A 22,691-nucleotide genomic window follows, 5' to 3' on the forward strand; every position below is an offset into this window, starting at 1 on the left:
CATTGTGTAATGACTGTCACCATAACGCAATATTTACACAAAATATTAATTTGTGGTAGCGAATAAATTGAAATAATTTAAGGGCTTTTGGAAAGACATTGTTTAATAATGTCACAAAGACTCCTACACTACACATATAAACCATTAATTATGCAGCAAGTCTGTAACTTTGTAGGCCTCTATCATCTCTTTCGGTACCAGTACTTAATAAAAAGGTTTGGAAAATAATTTTATTTTTCTCTTCTTGATTTATTTAAATGTTCGTTTTCCTTATGAATAATGTTTTTTATGATTCACAAGCTGTATTATATAATACCAATGAAAATGTTGAAATTAAATAAAGACAATGTATACCATTATAAATTAAAGAATGTGGCTGAAAGACCAGGTCAAGTTGCCACACATGTACACATCTCCACACTCATGAGCATAAAGGATTGCAGCCATAATGGTTCCTTTCAATCAATATCTATGGTCTATCTATTAATATTCATCCCCTCTCAAATATTCTTGACAACACAAAAGCACACAATAAACACCTAGTGCTGATTGGAGACATTAATATAGACAGGATGAAAAAAAACCATAGATAACACTATCTTGGAAACTGAACTGTCCACCCATAACATCAAAAGATTGCCCCTACTTGCCACCCGCATTACTCACGACACAGCCTCTTCGATTGATTGCATATGCACCAACATACCTGAGTACAATGTTGACACAGCCATTATACAAACAGGACTTTCTGATCATACTGCCCAGATATGCCAGATAAATAGCTATGAAATAAACACTCTGCCACAGACTTCCTTTAAAAGGCATTTTAGTCAAACCAATTTAGACAATCTAAAATCCCTTCTACTGAACAAAAACTGGGACAACAACCATAATGCTCCTGACGCTGATACAGCCTACAATATATTTCTAGGAACCTTGAAATTATCACTTGATATCGTAAAAGTAAAAGTAAAATGAAGAAAAGTAAAAGGAAAACAAAAAATAAAAGTTTGTGCTATGACAATGAGTCAAAACACCTCAAAGATACTTTTTTTAAATCACTGTATAAATACGAAATGTCAGGAAATATCCAAGATAAAGTAGTTATGGTGGAAAGGAAGAAAAAATATGACAATAAACTTAGAGCCCTAAGACAAAATGCAAACTCAAATTTCATTGAGTCAGCCGCCAACAAAACCAAAGCCCTATGGACTGTTATTAACAATGAAAGAAAATGACAACGAAAACTCCTACCTCAAAGCCGTATTGTAATCAATGGCAAAGTGGTGGATAATCCAATTGAAGCTGCAGAACATTTCAACACTTTCTTTACTCAAGTTGCTGAAGCAAATCTGAAACTCAGTAACCACACAGTAGGAAATCATGACAACAATGCAAACGACCAGTCCAATAACAGACAACTGCCAAACTGTTTTTAACTTAAGCCCGACAAGTGACAGAGAAGTAAGAGCGGTCATCAATTCCCTTAAATCTAAACCGTCAAGTGGAATGGATGAATACTCATCAAAAATTGTAAAGCATTGTGCTGAAGAGCTGATACCACCTTTGGTCAGCATAATAAACGCATCTTTCAGCCTTGGTCAGTTTCCTGCTGCATTAAAGCAATCAAAAGTGTATCCAAAACATAAAAAAGGATCAACGACTGAAATAAAAAATTACCGTCCTATTTCACTTGTTTCAACCTTTTCAAAAATAATTAAAAAAGTAGTTCTTAATAGACTCATGACCCACCTGGAGCAGTTAAACATAGTCACTAGTTGTCAACATGGATTTCTGAAAGGTAAATCAACCACATCAGCTATCATCAACCTAACTGAATACATCATTGACCAAATAGATAGAGAACAATACATCTCTGCTCTGCTTCTTGACTACAGCAAAGCATTTGACTGTCTAGAACATGATCTCATATCAAAAAAACCTAAATCTCTAGGCATTACTGGTATAGCTAACAGTTGGTTTATGAGTTATCTCTCAGGGCGAACACAGGTAGTTGAAGTACAGAGTACACATGGCCTTAAAAACACCTTTCAATCAAACCCACAACCAGTCACACGCGGAGTGCCACAAGGATCAGTTCTAGGCCCAGTCATCTTTGTTTTATTTGTCAATGACTTCCCAGCATACATCCAAGACCACAACACCACCTGTGTTATGTATGCTGACGACACAACACTTCTAATCAGTGATGCTACAGGAGAAGGAGTGCATAAAACTGCCTGCAACTCCCTGCGCAAAGCACTGACATACTGCAGAAAAAATGACTTGGCTGTAAACCCATCAAAAACCATACAGATTAATTTTAGTAAAAGAAAAGACTACATTACAAAAATACCTGACGTAGAAATTGAAAACCACGTTAAATTTCTAGGAGTCATCCTGGATGGAAGTCTAAACTGGACAGAGCATGTAGATGGCATGTGCAAAAAAATCAGCACAGGTATATATGCTTTACGGCGCATAAAATTGACTGGAAATTTAAAAACAGCTTACTATTCATTAGTAGAAACGCACATGAGGTATGGGCTCGCTGTATGGGGTGGGTCCTCTGCTGGGAACCTCAACAGGATGCTCATCCTACAGAAAAAAGCCATCAGAATCCTCGCTGACCTTTAACCTCAACAAAGCTGCAGGCAAGCCTTCCAAGCCCTTGGCATAAAGACTATCGCTGCTCTGTACATTCAAGAAGTTATTCTACATGCTCATAATCTGGGTCTTCAAACAGGGAAAGACTTCCACTCGTACAATACTCGTCATGCAACTAACTACGTTCTGCACCCACATCGCACAGCAATCTTTGAAGAAAAACCATCCTACATCGGCCGGAAATTGTGGAATGCTCTACCAGATACAATGAAAGGATTGAAGAGGAATGCCCTACAAGGAAGACTGCATAACCTCCTAGTAAATCAACCTTTTTATACACTGGATGAGTTCCTGAATGCCTGCAATGGAGAATGGATACTACCAAAACCTTGACTTTGTTTCATCATAAGCTAACTTTTTGTAATAATATGTGACTCTATTACTATTTATTTAAGAATAATATGTCAATAAAGAAACTTGTCTATTGTCTTGTCATTCCTACTAACATGGGCCACTAACATATGAATGTTGTGACTTTTTTTATTCTGAAGTGGCAATTTCAGTGTATTGTACATTGATTGTTATCATTCTTCTTGTAATGATGTTTACAATATGCATATACTATTTACTTAAGGATAAAATTCAAAAAATTACAAAAAATATATATTTTATTTTGGAAAGTGCAGTAGGTTATTAAAAGGGTGGAAATATAGCTGATCCTAATACTCTGAACTAGCATGTGTGAGGTCTGTATGTGTGGGTGGGTAACTACATAAGCCCAGCCGCAATCCCTATTTAATAATGTTATTGTAGGCCTTGTGGTTTAATTTACGTACAACATGATAGTCTAAGATTTTATTTATAGTTTAAATACTGTTGATATTGGTAAAAGATAATTTTAACATTTTAGTCTAAAAAGGCATTGAAAATTATTCACACACTGAATTTCAGTGTTAAATATTTTAGAATTTTTTAAATACATTATTTCCCATACATTCAAGTTTAATTTTTCTTATTTCACATTTTTGGATCAACAGAATCTTGATCCAGATGAATAAATATCACTAATGAGTACATATGGTATTTTTTAATTTTCTTATAAGGTTATAATACATATATAATATATTAAAAAAGATTTATGTAATCTTAGAAAATTACATGGGAAAAATACATACTGTTACTTGTGGCAGTCATACAAACGATTATGAAATACTGTAGCCTACCTCAAATATAAACACTACTGTCAATCAGCAAAGACCCAGTTACGGAGCCCCCCCAGCAGCCTGGCTATTTTGTAGTCTATAATTAACTACCCTTATAGGTTGCTCTCTTATCACCAACTCATTACCCGTTAAATAACCCTTCTTCAGTTTTTACTTGACCAGTCTATAATTAAAGAAAGCTGCAATATCTCGTATCCTTGCAGGTCTGGAATGTTGTTTTAAAAAACTTCTAAATTAAAAAAGAATTATGAATTAGATTTATTCTAAATATATGAAATTTGATTGTTAACTTTTGCTTAAGAGTAATTTCTATGATCCTACTAAATTAAGAAAATAATAAAAGAGATTTAGATCTAAATGGGCAACTCACTGAAAGCTAGGATAGGTACTCCTTGAGGAACATGAAAACTAGGAAGTGAAATGAGAGACTTGTATGAGTTAAAATAAGTTTAATTAATGTATGAACTAAAATACAATATATAGATCAATTAATTGGATTAAATACAATTCAACAAAGGATTGTAATCTTGAAGAAGCAAACCTTTTGCAAAATTGTTTAAGGGGAGTTGAACGGTCCATAAGGCCCAATGTTAAAATAAGGTAACTTTATGTACCTTTTTTCTCAGAACTCATAACAGTTAGGAAGTTGAAATTTTTACACAAGGTGTAGGATATAATATTGTATTTATACCTCTAAAATCTTTGTTAAATAATTGATACAACTAAAGAAAAAATTTTGTATATTTGTGTTATTTTTTATTTTTATATTTTAAGATAAAATATTTTTCTAAATATTTATTTATTGATGAAATTTGATAAAACTAGAGCTACATACTTCTAAAAGGCTACTTTATAACCAGTAAAAAATTTCATGTGTGTAGCATTTATAGTTTCTGAGAAAAAGGTACATATATATTTAAAAACCGGTAATTTTCAAAAACAGCGGAAAACAAAAAATCAAAATATTATAAGTTTATATTACCTTTAGAAGCCTCAAGGACAGTAGCTACCATCCATTTCCTCTTCCTCACCTAATAACTGTCTCCTTTTCTTTATTCTTGCTTCCTCAGTCATTGATTCTGCTTTCAGATCTGCCTTCCTCATCCTGACTTCATCGAGGCTCTTCAATGTGCTTACGGTGTATTTGCCACAGTCTTTTATTCCTAACTCCTTTAAAACCTTGATCCTTCCAATGTTACATTCATTGAATGTTAGAACAGCATCATGAACACCTAATACAAGAGTCTCTCTTCCAACAAACACATTTTTTGGGATTTGGTTCCACACTACATTGTTGAAAGATTCGTTCACGTTCTGGGTTTTACAGTGAAGACATTTTAGTAGATCTAATCTTGACAAATCTCTGTATGTAGGTTTTATTGCTGTCAATACAGCTTGAGGTAGAGAATGTTTGTGATTGTAGGTAATTTCTTTTTCATTTGCAGCCAGCTAAAATAATTACTATATAAAAGGCAAGAACGCAGCGCTCAAAACGCACGAAATGTGTTATGTAGTCTTATATTTGAAAAATCATAGAAGCTCAACGGAAAGCCATTTTTATGTAGGGATTGCAGTAAATTGTTCAGAAAGAATCAAATAATAAAATAAAAAATAAAAGCGAAAAAACATTTTTTTACCGATTTTTGCGTTCAACTCCCCTTAAACTAAATTAGAAAGAAATAAAACATTTGAAATATATTAAAATTATGTATAAAGACTCTATGAATATATTAATGATTATGTGTTGGATTCTAGAATGACTAATTATTAATTACTTAATTATGAATAGATAGAACTTGCATAATGTTAAAGAGAATTATAATATCCAATTTTGAGTACACACAGTCACATTACACAGCTGCTTGAGCAATCATGGCGGAGGCCCTGCACACGTGATCAGCACTGTTAGAAGAATACCCAGTAGTCTGACCTTTCTTCCATCCTCCCGTATCATCTGGTAGATTGACTCCTTTGCCACATCTTCCATCAGCAGAACCAACATACTATTTATGATTTTTGATAAAGCTGATGACTATAATTGGCGGTTGCTATATAAGGTGAGAGAAATTCAAATAATTTTATGATGAATCGTAAGAATCATGCACGTGGAGGTTAAAGTACAAGGAAATAAAGAGTCTGCAAAACCTGGTAATCCAGAGTCGAAGATAACCAGATGACTAATGGAAGTGTATGATCAGAAGATTTGTAAGCGTACTATGAGATAGCGAATGTTTGTCTAAAGTCGATGAGAACGGAAGTCTCATTCAGGAACAGATAGTGTTGTGAATTAAGGGAATGTCTTACGCAATTTATTAAACAGGGAATCATTCTAAATACATTAACCAACTTAATATCAACTTATTTCTATATTATGGTTTACTTGTAAGAATTTTAACTAATGCGTAAACTTATCAGTAAATGCCATTAGTTAATTTCAGTTAGTAAGGTTCTTGTTGATTGTATGTTCATTTATGTTTCAGAGTCACCAGACGTCTCGTATTCAGGCACAATAGATGATTATAATTTGATAAGAAATGAAAATGACTATGGTGATTTTGAGCTAGATTTCAATAATGAAGATATTTGGGAGTCTGAGTCTGAAGAATCATTGAGTAACTGCACGATCAAACACGGTTTTGATTCTACATTTGGTTCACAAAAACACCAAATAGAGAGGTAACTATAAACGAATAATTATTATATACATTTGTTTTAAAAATATTTTATTTACATAGGGGGAATGCATTTACGCAAAGTGTGTGGGACTCGCCCTGTTCCACACATGGCACAGCGATAGCCACTAAACCCCCTACGGGCTGTGGGAATCCAGGCCGGGAATCTTTTTCAGGATTACTTCATGCCTGCACCCCCTAACAGAGTCGTGCTACTTTTCCAGGAGCTTTAGGGTCAGTCAGATAATCTTCTTCTTATTTCATGCGAAGAACAACGTGGACAAAAGCAGAAATGGCATTACACAAGTCCTCGCTTTGCAGCATTATTCCCCCCACGGTTTGTGACGCGACATCACTGATAGTAGAGACAAGCGTTCTTTTGTATTTTGTAAACGCTCGCACTTGAAGTACGAATGATGAGTGTCATCATCACACATCAGTAAAGCTATTATACAGATTACATGTTATTTATTGTGCGTGCTGAATTGTGACTCAATAAACACTTTAAAAAAATTTAGAAACACTATCATTATGAAAACTTAAAAGACAAAATTGTTGTAGGTTTATACATAGAGTGGTTTTGTGTTAGTTGCAATCAATTACAAATTATGTTTGTAAACATATTTACTTTTATTGTTTCATAGCTATTGCCTTCTTCTTAGAATTTTGTACAGGAACTATTTTAAGGTGTTATGAGATATAAATTACCATCTAAATATTGAATTTGTTGTAATTAATTTGAGGATTCCAAAACGTTTCCTGTTTGAGTATAACTATTTTTTTCCTAATTTTGAATGGCCACCGTCTTGATGTAAGCTTGAAAGATTTAAAAAGTGAATAAATACGAGTATATCAAACTTATTTAATGTTTCTAACAAAAGTGTCATTTTGGGCCTATGATATAAACAGACAAGATCAAAATGTTACACAAATGTGAATGTCTGTCATCTAGAAACTTTTATTGGTTAACCCTTCCAACGCGGCTAAGGCCTATAGACGCGAAACGTGGATAACGTCTACAAACGCAGAAGCTTTACTTTTAAAATGGCGAAGAATTAGTTGTTAAAACTTCCGTAAGAGAGCAGGTCGATGTTCCTTTCGACTGTCGGGACTAGACAAAACGCTTTGTCACCGTTGGTGGACTTTGTAACGGTATCTACTCGGGTTGAAAGCAATCGCCGCCATGTTTTGTATGGCCTGTGACGCGGCATACGCCTACAGACGTGTTCGTTTCATTCAGCTGTTTAACTACGTGTGTGTTTGTCGTATGTTGGTTATATTGTTAAACAAAGTGTTTTGAATCAGACCGTTGTTATTCTTTTAGTGTTTTAGTTTGTTTTTACTAACATTTAGTACAATTTTTTGTTATAATGGCTAATCCAGATGATCCAAGTTTTGACGAATGAGCACATTTTTGGTATATTATGTGTAATATTTTTTTTCAATTATTTGTTTTGTATTTTATACCAGTTTAACCATACAAGTCCAGTTTATTTATTCTAAATAAATAAGGTTTATAAGTACAATATTTGTTTAATTTCCCTTGTAGGCTATCATATAAATAAGTTTGTGTTGAATTTCATATTATTACATTTCAAAATCTTATACTGAACTTATTTATTTTTATGTACTAATTATACAGGAACTTCAGTTACAAATTACTCATTATAAATAACCTGTATAAATGTAATGCAATCTGTCAAATAGTGTTCCTATGTACATTATCCTGCAATGCAGTTTAGTCAAAATTTCAAATGTTTTCGTACGTATAAAATTCTCAAAAATATGTAATATTACATGTTTATTATTTTTTCTTATTAAGGTAATACCAAGTTATATGAAAAAAAATTAGCATTTGAAAATTAAAAAAAAAAAAAATAATTTTTTATGTCTTAGCGTTTGACAGTAATTTAGATTAGCGCTTTAAGGGTTAAGACTGATTAATGATTATATCCTAACTACAAATACTGTCTCTGTATCAAGTTAGTGGGAATCTGTATATATTAAACTCATACACAATTACATTTTCACATGTTTGTGGTTTAGGGTGCTGGAGGCCAAAATCAGGAAAAATTAGAAAATTGTTCCTGATTTTTCCTCAAAAAACGAGTTATTTCAAATAAAGTTTTATAAAAAATACCTCTATTAGAGAAAAATGTTTGGCTAGCTAACAAAATACCTAAAATTACCATACAAAGATCAAGAAATTATTTTAATGATATACATATCGAAATATTTAATGATTCTGAATTTCATGTAAATGTGGGCTTTGAATCAAAATATTTTGATTGTATAATTCATACCTCTTAGGGCGCAATAACTTTTTTATTAAAAATGTACGTATTGACAATAATTTTGTAATTTTTAGTACACTCTGCAGCAATAGATTTTTTTTATTCTAAAAGTTACTTTCTACAGTGGGGGTCCTTTTCGTTGTGCTATGTCAAAGAATGTAGAATGTATAATTTTAAAAAGAGAACCATGTTTAGAATGTTCAGCATATTGAATTATGTTAAATTGTCTTTTTGCTTTATTTATTTATTAACCCGTTCTTTGCCCTTGCTTAACTAGCTATTGATATAAAATAAATAAACTTTTGATTTACAATTATTGTTATTGAGTTTATTTGTCACATACAGGGTTTTGTGGATTATACTGCCATGGGCACATAAAACAAATTATATCCAACATAGGAAAAATTGGGATACATGTTAAATTTGAATTTATACAAAAATAGGTTTAAATTTTGAAAAATTTGGAATCATAAATTGGGTAGATCTTACTTGAGTTCAAATCCAGTTTTACTTTGTATGTTCCATTGACACTTATTCATCTTCCAATCATCCTTGTCGGCTTAATGTAGATTTAATAATGGTAGTAGTAATTTTTGCAGATCTGAGAGTTCTGGTTGTCATCCAATATTCAAGTGTTCATCATCTAGTAAATGTCTTTTCTGTTCTTGATTCAAAAATCTAGATTCACTAATTTAATACAAATAATAAAAGTATTACTGTATTTAATAACTCAAATGTTTATTAACTTTGATGAGAAATGCTTCTTCTCAGTCTACTATTAAGCCATCTTTCAAAAGAATAAAAGATTCCATTATTGTAGCCACCAGCTGATCTAAATTCACTTTATAACTCCAGGTGTTGTAAACTTACTTTGCATAACAATCTCCTTGGTATTAAGATTTAATGTATTTTGTGGTATTTGGTCTAAAGAAATTATTATATTTTTTTTTATCTGATGATTCAATTTTTACAATAGTTTATGTATTTCTATCTTATATATATGGTAATTTGTTTTATGTTAATTTAAACTCTAAAATAGGTTGCTAGTTTTTCTTAAATTTAAAATCTATTGATTTATATATGTATATTGTAAGGTTATCAAAATTGCATGGGTGTATGTTCTTCTTCTTGTATGGATTCCTGTGTATGTGTGTACTTATGTGGTATAAACTCCTAAGTTATTTATTAATCTTTTATAAACAAACATAAAATAATATGAACTATTAACTTTTCAAAACAAAACTGTAACAATTATTACAATCATATTTCTTTAGGTATGATGAAACACAGCAAGAGCCTGAGATTGATTGTAATATTAGTGATGCAATGATAAGAAACTTCAGAACCATTTTAGAGAAATATCCTAATGGGATTTGGCTGACTGATTTACCTCAATTATATAAGGTGAGTGTTATGAATGTATCAATTAAGTAATATAGTTAGATTATATATTACTAAAGATAGATATTGGAAATGTTTCTGAAAGTTTACAGTACATAACCCGTTGAGGTAGAGACACACACACGCTGGTTCTGTGGTCGGCATTTGATATTACACTGTTCACGTAATTCACTGTGTTTCCACTAGATATCGTTGGTATGTCTTTTACTAAGTGTTTAAATGCACAAACAAATAAATAATTTAATTTTTATAAAGTGGTTAACCTGATATTTTTAAATATTTGGTGTTTATTTTGCTGCTGATCAGCTGATACGAGGCACGTCCAGAAAGTAAGTGTACTGGTACTCTCACAGCTGTAGGGAATACTTTTTCGACACGTTGGCAACACTGCCGCGTAGCCTGACTCCTTCCCTTCAAAACGGGATCAATCCGAGATTAGTGTATTGAAAACTCTTGACGCAGTAGCATCTCTCATGAAAATTGATGGCCAAGATGGTCAGATTGTTCATAATTTCTTCAACAAACAGTTCTACGTCGAACACTGGCATTCATATTACAAGAAAAGTGGAGCGTTCGCCACTATCTGCGATCGACTGGCAGCCCCTCTGAATCCTTCAAATGCTCCCAAATATGTACTACGTCATCGCTGTCAGCTGCAATCTTGTAGTGGTGGGCGGTTGTTCACAATCGTTGCGTCTGCACATTGCATTCGACTGCGATCTGCCAGGTCGCACTCGCTCGTGTGAACCGCTCCATAATGTGATTCAATTTGATACAAAGGCAGGTTGTACGCAGACCGCAAAAGCCGATCTCAGCTTTTCATTCTCTATCACCAACTGCTCGTTTGTTGGACTTATGGAGTTGCAAACAATGGGTGAGCATCGGTGCTTTCTCACGGAGTCGCCTATTTCAGTATGTAGTGCCGAAACGTGCTACAAATGTGTGCAGTGGCCCATCACTCTTGGCACTATTGGTTCTTGTGTCTGAACTCAGCTTGAACACAGGTGTGTTTTATTTCAGTTCTGACGATATTGACATTGTTTTACCATTAAAAATGTGTGGCTTAAACTTTTTTGTGGAATCAAGAAACAAGTAAACAAACTTGGACATTTGGTAATAATTTTTAAAAATTCTGGCGTCGTCCCTAAGTTTTGAGTGCAGTAGCATTAAGTAAAATTGACTTGATTAAAACCTTGAACTCAAGATGGAATAAACTCTAAACTGTCTTGGCACTTTCCAGTCTCTTCTGTGTTGCCTTAACACGTTCGCTGCTAAAAATCCCTATATACAGTTCCTTATATGCTGAAATTTTTAAAATATATTTTTACTTACTTTTGGATGAAATATGATAGAAATATATGGAAATTACTCATAAATCACAAAAATTATCAATCTCTACCATTTTGGGAATGCAGTAACTGGTTACCGCTAGCTCCTGAGGACAGTCTTCCTTGCCAGCTGGTAACTCTAGTTACCGCTCGCACTAGGGAACGTCCTTTTATGGCAGTGGGAATATTCCAAATGAATACATTGTAGCTAAGTAAATTATATTTTATTCGTTTTAGACACATGTAAACAATATTTATACGTAAATTTGAAAACCAAAATGAATGTAAAAGTTTATATAAATCTCCACTAACTCACTCAAATTCAGTTGTTATTTACAAATATGTGGTGAGTAATTATAACAAAATATATTTAAATGTTTACTTGAAATGATACAAAAAATATTGTAGTACATAAGTTTATAAACATGTATTCCAATCCAGTTGTGAGCGCTGCATTGGCGTGGGTTGGTCTCGTAATCAGGATCCTCAACTTCCGAGTCCGTCTGGTACTCCACATCGTCCATGTTGTCACCCTCGTCGTTTGAACTCAATACTGGGCTCTGTTATACGCTTTCAACTTGGTTATTGTACACCATGTGGTCCCGTGGGAAGATGCATTGTGTTGCTTATTTACCACTTACCACTTTAAAAAGCATGGAAAATAATGAAAAAGTCTAATTTGAAAACAAAGTGCTTAAAAATGCAGGAAAAGTACCTCCCGAGGAGCGAGAAATACATCGTTGTGATAGCTTGAGTGCTGGCCGCACACTGACCTCATTTCAGAACAAAGGCTCTGTGATAAATACAGTTACCGCCCGCTCCTAGTGCAGCGTTTGAATGCTGTTTCATCAAGGGACTATTGCTGAATAAGGCAAAGAAGTAAAAAAAGTCAAGATGTCTTTTTATATCAGGTGAAGTAAGGGCTAAGAAACCCTCTCAAACACTTAAGGAAGGGGAACTTGAGTCGCAGTAAAATTCCTAAACTTGTCTTTGCCGTCTAAAAGGGTCCCGCAATATTGCTGCCCCAGCTAACAGCTTTTATTTGTGTTTCGTCTGCATTTTGTGGCCTGTGTCAAATCACGGCAGGACCGATTGTTGTGAGTTGCTGCGATTTAGCTTGGGCCTAATTCTCACTTGTTTGAACCGCTACGAGCCGTTTAATAGTAAGAGCTCTGATATGATACAAGCGGGAAATTTTATCCCATTTTATACTCATTATTCAGTAAACCATACCGTTGGACGCATACTGCCCCTGCTTGTGTCCTACCCAAGATCTAAAGATCTATGCTTATTCTTGTAGATGCATCCGTCCTTTTCTGCACAAATCATCAACTTCTTTAGTGTCATAAGGAAAAATATTAAATAGTTTCACCATTTCGCCGCGTCTGAGAAATGAAATACCTGTATTCGAGCTGAGTTGAAATGCGAGAGCCGGCAACAGTCGCCGAAGTGCCAAGGCTTAGGCAACTGCACGCACTCATGGCGTGTTTTGGTGCTAGATACTGAAATCGGCCACTCCCTGTCAAAAACACAATCTTTTTCTATTTTTATTTGTAATGTTTATAAAAACTATCAACCGTCAAATTATTATTTTTATACTGTAAAAATTGTGAAAGAGTCGTGAATTTGATGATTAAGATTGAATGGGAACCCTGAATATAATATTGTGATTTATCAAATGAGCATTTAATAATTACATGATGTTATTAATGCTTGTTAATAACAAATTTTGAAAAATAAAGTATCAGTTCAAGTCATCAAATGATTCTTAAATTCAAGTTGGAAAATTGTTGGATTAGAAGTTCATATGTATGAAGCAATAAACACAAAAAATAAGTTCGAATTTGTTTCATAAAGTGATTTTACAAATTTTACAAATTTACAAATTTCATGCTATGATTTATATAAATAGGTTTATTACTCAGGAGAATTGAAATAGTAAAAACTAATAATGTTAATAACTGAGGAAGAATGATTTAATAGTGATCTTCTGTTATTTTCTTACATAGAAACTTTCATAAATACATGCATTTATGGACCTTATGGACATTATTATTCTTAGTCATAAAGTTAATGTTCATCATAATTGAAAAAAGTTTAAATTAAAATCAATCAGAGTTCCAATGACAAGTGGTTTAAGACGTAGGACTTTGGATCTAAACCAAGGGCTGTCCCCCACAAGAGCATTTTATTTAAAAATAATCAATTGCTTATTTTTGACTAAAAGTATTGTTTTTGTTGAAATTTGAAATCAATCATATTCCAATATGTAAATTCAAACTTTATAGTTATTTTTATTTACGAAATACTCCTCACTGTACATACTCGCATAATAATTCAACTTTGTTCCAAGAGCTAAATATTGAATTTAACCGTCACAAAAGCTGTGAAAGTGAGGTTAGTTCTTATTATTTATTCAGGCTTCTACCTGTACCTGGTATTTTTAGTAAACAAGTACATTCTGTACATGAGTACATGATTCTGACTCATGTGTTACAGAGTAATCCTAAAACGGTACAGGTTCCAGTTAGTGTTACTGCTAAACAAGTCAGAGTACTTTGTTCCAGGAACGACGGTAAACTTGTTAAGTATCTGTATCATAAAAGTACATGTAACAGTAACTTGTACAGGGTACTTTCGGTTTGGGGTAAGTAATGGGTACTCTCAGACAGACGAGTACTCGGTATATAGTATCTGTTAGAGTAGTCCCGACGTGATCAGTTGTCACAGTAGTGAGTGAGTTGCGGAGGTCAGAGAAGTTATATACTGTGCTAGTTTGCTTTCACTACAAGGCAACACAGCCCTGGGCAGTCTGGCAATTTGTGCCTTAAAACGAAAAGTTGGCAGTTGCAGTAAATTAACTAAACCTTCTCAATTTAATCTGTTTAAAAAATTAAACGTTACAAAATTACACGCTCAAGATAATGACTAAGAACTTCATAACCTGACAAATGCTGAATTTTGTGGACCACCCAGACAAGAATAAAAGTTTGGATGATAGCTTAGTAACAACTTTATTTTCATACTATTCTAAAATTACATACTCAATTACAGTACACTTTTATCTATCTTGTTTATACATTTGATTTGAATTGGATGACAAGAATTTTTAAAGTTGCAGTTTTGTTGAAAAGCACCAAAAACCAGAATTGGTGATATGTAGAAATGCAGAAATAAACGAGCTAAATTTCAATATAACTCCCGTTATTGTAGCTCTCTTAGTTTGTGGTAACTTTCAAATTCTGATATCTATACTTTTTGTTATAGGACACCCCGTAAGATATACAAAGAAGATTTCTGGGTGCGCCCACTGATCTGAGCTAGAGATAGTGCAGGTTCAAATCCTGTCCGTGACTGTAGTATTTTTTATCAGTACCATCAACCTTGTATGGTATTAATTGACTCTTACTCTTATTTTGTTTTATAAGATGCTTGCATAATCCAGTGGTCCATGAGGACAGGCAGAATATCACAACCCATTAGGGAAGACATACGCGCTTGTTACATAGTCTATGTTTAGCCACTCTTTATTGTTGTGGGCCGTTCTAGTTCTGAAAATATCTGACAGAAATCGTTTCCACTGTCTTTACTGATTCCTTTACTAAAAAGATAATTTCTTTCAGCTTTGTTACTGGCAGTTGTAAAAAACTGCGGGATTCTGTTGTTGATTTGTTACTAAACAGTGATTATAGGTGCAATTCTGTTATCAGTGATAGTGATGGAAGTGTGGAAGACATAAATTTCCCTTGCTCAAAAATTGTTAGCCGTTTCACAGTTTGTGCGAGAATGAAGAACTTGAATGTCAAGAAAGTCTTTTGGATTGTTTTACAATTGTATAGTATGTTTTATTATTTATACATACGTGTGTAAAGTCATTTTGTGTGCAGTGAGAATAAAAAAGTGAATTTCCTAATAAACAATAAGTTTGTGTAAATGTCCACCAAAATCATAAAAAACATTACTCATATTATTTTCCTGTATTTTATTTTCAAACATATTATTTTAGATATACGCATAACAATTTTTATTTACGTAGAAACATTGTCATAGTTTACAAGAAGGTAGTTAGAAAGTAACCAAAAAATAATGTAAATGTTTGTTTTAAAAATTTAAGAAAATGTATATAAAAATATTTACACAATAAACATTTTTATAAAATGAATAATGTTATTAAGAATATAGTATTTAGTATACTAAATACAAATTTTAATGTATATACAGTGGTAAAAACTATAGGTCTATCTTTAAGGATTTTGTTTAAGACAGCTTTAACCAAGATCTTACATTTTTGCCAAATTTAATTGCTGCTACCAGTCCTGTAGGCCTCAATAAATACTTCCTCAACGGGTTAAAATGGGACCAGACTCTCCTTAAAAGAAAGTGAACTAATTTTTTACTTTTGCATACAAAATAAAATATATAACATGTTCACGATAACGGCTTGTTTTCAGACTTTTTTGTTTGCTATTGAATTTTTCAATAATAATGGCAAAAAACCGTAATAGTTATTCTTACTCTTAACGTCTAAGTATAACGAGAAAAATACGTATTCTTAACAATTTTCCACAAATCAAATTATTTCAATATTGTTTCCAATTTTTCTCCATGCACCCCAAGGGTACCTAAAAAGTTAATTTATCTTAGACATTATGCAATTGTGCGCCCAACAGGGTACACGATAGCCTTAGGTATTTAAGCGCGGGATCAAATTTAACATACCACCAAGGCAGGCAAATAATAAAAACGCAATAAGGAGATTCATAGCAATGTTAACCGCATCGGCGCTTTACAAAAGCCGGTCATGTACCTTATGGCATTTGTGGAAGATCGCATGTGGCCGATGGGGTACATGTCGTCTTGAACGTGTTAAAGGTGCTTTTATAATAAAGCTGTACTTTATTACAGAACAAACTCAATTTGATTTAACTGTTTAAAAATTGGATGATTAAAAAATCTTTTTTTGTTGCAGGATGAATTTAAAGTTACACTGGATTTTGTTGATTTAGGATATTCCAGTGCAATCACTATGGTGTCATTCTTACCACATGTATTTAGATTTGAAAGGATTGAAGGTGATTGGAAACTCTATGATGCCCGCACAGTGGAATCTTCACAACCAGATCACAAAGAATGTGGCTTCTCAGGTAAATTTCATGTTTTACTGAAATGAAGGCTATAAATACCCAAATGAAACACTATAGATGTATAGATTTTGAAATCGAGACCACAATGTTGGCATTGTTATCAATTTTTTTATATTAGCTCATCACTAATGAAATAGTGAAGCAATTAACTCCATGATCTTTACTTTACAGTATTTCATGTTGACGTTACACTGCCCTCTATCTTTACAGCTCCCACTTCTTTGGTTTCATCAGCAACTTGTGAAATTTTAGGCTGGTGCTCATGGAGCACTATCGCTGTCTTGCTCCTGGAGCAAATGCAGCTCCAGTCAACTTTCATTTGAAGCAATGGCAGTCACTTCTATTGGTGCTCACAGCCGATGTGATCTCTCAGTGTTTTATAAGGGGGCCATGTCCTGTCAGCATCCCTACAATCAATCTTGTATCTTCCTTACACGAGCAGGTTGTCTGCAACTAGGTTCCACAGAAGAGGAGAAATTACGCTACTCTGGGGAGACCCTCGTAGTCCTGGCAAAAATTTTAATTTATGACAATTCCTATTTCATCTACAAAAATTATCAATGGCAATAAATGATTTGATTGATCTATGGTAACCATACTACATAAGAGATAGTGGTTTGTGGGCACCCAGACTTAACAAAGTACAACTTCAGATTTTATTTGGGCATTCATGTAATTTTATAGGTGTTTATAAATGGTTTTTTAGTCTAACTTTGCGTTTCTGAACCTTTCTTTAAGTGGTACAAAAGTTAAGAAGTGATTCTATAGATGAGATGTCTACTGGTAATAATCAGTAGTATTAATAATCTCAGGAATATTAAGGAAGGGATTTAAAAATATTTTGCCGGAGATGTCTGTGGCAAATGCAGAATAATACTTGTGAAATAGTGATTAACCATTTACATTTATTTGTTAGTTAATTGATATATAAAAATGTCATTTAGTATTGAAACTAATACTTTTATCTTATTTTCAGGTGAATTTGATTCAAATGTAAGATACATCCCTCAATCAATACTCGAAAATGTAAAAGAATTAGTTGAAATAATATATCCAGGAGGTTTCAGAAGTACAGAACTAATCTCTCTGTATGAAGTAAGTAATTTATGTATTATAATTTAACAATATATACAGTTTATTAGCTACTAATATCCATATAATACTTATATGGATATTTAGGGTTCCTTAAAAAATTTGAAAATTTGAATTTTTAATTGGGAAACGTTTGAAGTTAAGGTTTGTACTTCCAAAAATAAAAATATCTTATGATATAATATAATTTCCATGTTCGTATTGTAATATACGTTTCTTGAAAGTCAAAACTTGTATAGATAACATCTACAGATTGTTTATCCTTGTTTAATAGAATAGTGTTTACACCAGATACAATTCCGTTTTACTAGTTTTAAACAAAATTGAACTATAAAAATAAGACTTAACTTTTGAATATAAAAACTTTACTCAAATAGTTTAAAATGGGGTGAAGAAATGTTTAATGTTAAATTTAGAATTATAATTGGTGTGGCTCTCATCTTGGATCTGAGTAAAGATTTAAAATCAAGAAAAATTATTGATACAGTTCTGCCTAAAATGTTTAATTGTACAGTGTTAAGATCAATTTTTCCTAACATGAATATGAATTCCCACCACCTCATTTTCTAAAAAAGAATTTGATAAAACTTAAGTTGTTAAAACTCAAAAAATCTCATCTTTCACAAATTTTAGTTTGTTACAAATTCTTACTATTACCAGGCATAAATCTCAGTCAAGGGAATGAGCTAGTAGCTGTAGTAACTGTGAGAACTGGTGTAATGCCGAGTGATTTCATTCATGATATGAATAACCAAATCAGGTGTTTTACCACAATGCAACAGTATTGATTGGAGAAAGCTATGATCTTGAGAAGAGGAATATAATGTTGATATTTAACTTTTTCAATGCCAATTTTCGACTACACGAACGTACTTACAGCATTCTAGAGGTGCCACCAGTGACCGGCTATATATTGCACACGGTTAAACGGAAATATTATATGGTTAAGATATATGATTAAATGAAAATAAGTTTATTATATATGTATTTATATAGCGACCTTAAAAACTATCACATGTATATTTATCATTCTTTATTTCTAGTTTTTAATAATTATTTACAACCCAATAGTCTTTGTTCGATTGCCTTTTTTAACGTTAATCAATTAACATAAAGGATTTTTCTGTGCTACTAATATTTTATCCAGGTTTCTTTTAGTAATGCCACTATAAAGGGAAATTCCTTAAGCCACAATGTATTGAGTTAATGAAAAATGTATAGTATTAAGGGTTTGAAAAAGTATATATTGTTTATAATATTAACAATTATGGGATGTATAAAGTGTTTTATTAATTTTCAAGGTCGTTATCTATTTTGTCAATAATAATAGTATGCTCAAAATAAAATCCCTTGGCTCATTGTTTAGATTACAATATATAAAACCCAGACATGGATGAAGTTAATAATTTGTTTTTTCAATCATATATGTATCACATATTTATATAATAGATGTTTCCATGGCTTGCTGAGTGCCAAACAGTAATTTTATTTGTAAACAGTTCAGTTGTAACTGTTTAACAAAAATAACAGATTGTACATCTATTGGAAAATGAAATTATAATGGATTGAATTGAATTCTTATTATATTATTATTATTTTCTGTTAGGTTTTAGTAGCTGTATTGTTTGATACCTTGTAGATTGCCGGATTATGATGCCAGATCAAGAATGAGTTGTAAATACTCATTAACTATGTACCTCAAATTAGTCCAAACAGTATGCATTTGTAATTACTATGTAATTATGTTTTATTGATATTGAAATAATTTTTCAGAAACATTTTAAGAAGTCGCTTGATCTCAAAGCTCTCAGTATAAAACGATTGGAAGATTTTCTTGAAATACTAAAAGATGTAATAACAGTTAGAAAAGTTACAGATTTTTATTTGTTGCTACCAAAACACAAAACAATGCTACTTGAGGCAGCCAGGCCAGATTCTGCAGATGAAGTCCTGAGAATACCGGTAAGTCTTATTGACAAGTTCTAGATACAAGCAAAGTTGGCTATCTATATATTTCTGATACAATATCAAACTACTGAAATATTGTGAGTTCATTGTACTGACATGATGCAGTATTTTTCTGTCTCCTAATCATCCTCATCTTTACTTTAAACTTCTAATAGTTCATAAGTTCTAGATACAAGCAAAGTTGGCTATCTATATATTTCTGATACAATATCAAACTACTGAAATATTGTGAGTTCATTGTTACTGACATGATGCAGTATTTTTCTGATACAAGCAAAGTTGGCTATCTATATATTTCTGATACAATATCAAACTACTGAAATATTGTGAGTTCATTGTACTAACATGATGCAGTATTTTTTCTGATACAAGCAAAGTTGGCTATCTATATATTTCTGATACAATATCAAACTACTGAAATATTGAGTTCATTGTACTGGACATGATGCAGTATTTTTCTGATACAAGCAAAGTTGGCTATCTATATATTTCTGATACAATATAAAACTACTGAAATATTGTGAGTTCATTGTACTGACATGATGCAGTATTTTTCTGATACAAGCAAAGTTGGCTATCTATATATTTCTGATACAATATCAAAATACTGAAATATTGAGTTCATTGTACTGACATGATGCAGTATTTTTCTGATACAAAGCAAAGTTGGCTATCTATATATTTCTGATACAATATCAAACTACTGAAATATTGTGAGTTCATTGTACTGACATGATGCAGTATTTTTCTGATACAAGCAAAGTTGGCTATCTATATATTTCTGATACAATATGAAAACTACTGAAATATTGTTGAGTTCATTGTACTGACATGATGCAGTATTTTTCTGTCTCCTAATCATCCTCATCTTACTTTAAACTTCTAATAGTTCATAAGTTCTAGATACAAGCAAAGTTGGCTATCTATATATTTCTGATACAATATCAAACTACTGAAATATTGTGAGTTCATTGTACTGACATGATGCAGTATTTTTCTGATACAAGCAAAGTTGGCTATCTATATATTTCTGATACAATATCAAACTACTGAAATATTGTGAGTTCATTGTACTAACATGATGCAGTATTTTTCTGATACAAGCAAAGTTGGCTATCTATATATTTCTGATACAATATCAAAACTACTGAAATATTGAGTTCATTGTACTGACATGATGCAGTATTTTTCTGATACAAGCAAAGTTGGCTATCTATATATTTCTGATACAATATAAAACTACTGAAATATTGTGAGTTCATTGTACTGACATGATGCAGTATTTTTCTGATACAAGCAAAGTTGGCTATCTATATATTTCTGATACAATATCAAACTACTGAAATATTGAGTTCATTGTACTGACATGATGCAGTATTTTTCTGATACAAGCAAAGTTGGCTATCTATATATTTCTGATACAATATCAAACTACTGAAATATTGTGAGTTCATTGTACTGACATGATGCAGTATTTTTCTGATACAAGCAAAGTTGGCTATCTATATATTTCTGATACAATATCAAACTACTGAAATATTGTGAGTTCATTGTACTGACATGATGCAGTATTTTTTCTGATACAAGCAAAGTATGGCTATCTATATATTTCTGATACAATATCAAACTACTGAAATATTGTGAGTTCATTGTACTGACATGATGCAGTATTTTTCTGATACAAGCAAAGTTGGCTATCTATATATTTCTGATACAATATCAAAACTACTGAAAATATTGTGAGTTTCATTGTACTGACATGATGCAAGTATTTTTCTGATACAAGCAAAAGTTGGCTATCTATATATTTCTGATACAATATAAAACTACTGAAATAATTGTGAGTTCATTGTACTGACATGATGCAGTATTTTTCTGATACAAGCAAAAGTTGGCTATCTATATATTTCTGATACAATATCAAACTACTGAAATATTGAGTTCATTGTACTGACATGATGCAGTATTTTTCTGATACAAGCAAAGTTGGCTATCTATATATTTCTGATACAATATCAAACTACTGAAATATTGTGAGTTCATTGTACTGACATGATGCAGTATTTTTCTGATACAAGCAAAGTTGGCTATCTATATATTTCTGATACAATAATCAAACTACTGAAATATTGTGAGTTCATTGTACTGACATGATGCAGTATTTTTCTGATACAAGCAAAGTTGGCTATCTATATATTTCTGATACAATATCAAACTACTGAAATATTGTGAGTTCATTGTACTAACATGATGCAGTATTTTTTCTGTCTCCTAATCATCCTCATCTTACTTTAAACTTCTAATAGTTCATAAGTTCTAGATACAAGCAAAGTTGGCTATCTATATATTTCTGATACAATATCAAACTACTGAAATATTGTGAGTTCATTGTACTAACATGATGCAGTATTTTTTCTGTCTCCTAATCATCCTCATCTTACTTTAAAACTTCTAATAGTTCATAAGTTCTAGATACAAGCAAAGTTGGCTATCTATATATTTCTGATACAATATCAAACTACTGAAATATTGAGTTCATTGTACTGACATGATGCAGTATTTTTCTGATACAAGCAAAGTTGGCTATCTATATATTTCTGATACAATATCAAACTACTGAAATATTGTGAGTTCATTGTACTAACATGATGCAGTATTTTTCTGTCTCCTAATCATCCTCATCTTACTTTTAAACTTCTAATAGTTCATAAAACTATATAATACCCTACAAAAATAAATGCTGTTATGAAAATTTGTTGAAAACATTGTGTTTTGTGCTAGTTGCATCTAGGTTACAATACACTATTAAATGCTGGAAAGATACTTTTAACTGATATTAACAGAGAGAGGACCAAAATAATGATACAATTATTTTTACAGAAACAAAACAGGGAAATGTAATAATAATAAATCTCTGTATTGCTGTAAAACCATTTACACATTGCTTGTCATCCATCACTTT

General features: G+C 32.2%; 1 protein-coding gene across 2 annotated transcripts in view; it reads left to right on the forward strand.

The window, feature by feature from the left end:
• LOC124360377 overlaps positions 1-22,691 on the forward strand; it is a 114,476-nt gene that overhangs the window by 16,482 nt on the left and 75,303 nt on the right. For both annotated transcript variants that reach the window (XM_046813954.1, XM_046813955.1), the window contains 5 exons: positions 6,311-6,506; positions 10,071-10,200; positions 16,495-16,669; positions 17,646-17,764; positions 19,535-19,723. In XM_046813954.1, coding sequence (XP_046669910.1) covers positions 6,311-6,506; positions 10,071-10,200; positions 16,495-16,669; positions 17,646-17,764; positions 19,535-19,723 — 809 coding nt within the window. The remainder of the gene's footprint in view (positions 1-6,310; positions 6,507-10,070; positions 10,201-16,494; positions 16,670-17,645; positions 17,765-19,534; positions 19,724-22,691) is intronic.

This window comes from Homalodisca vitripennis, chromosome 4 (genome assembly GCF_021130785.1).
Source record: "Homalodisca vitripennis isolate AUS2020 chromosome 4, UT_GWSS_2.1, whole genome shotgun sequence".
Taxonomy (NCBI): domain Eukaryota; kingdom Metazoa; phylum Arthropoda; class Insecta; order Hemiptera; family Cicadellidae; genus Homalodisca; species Homalodisca vitripennis.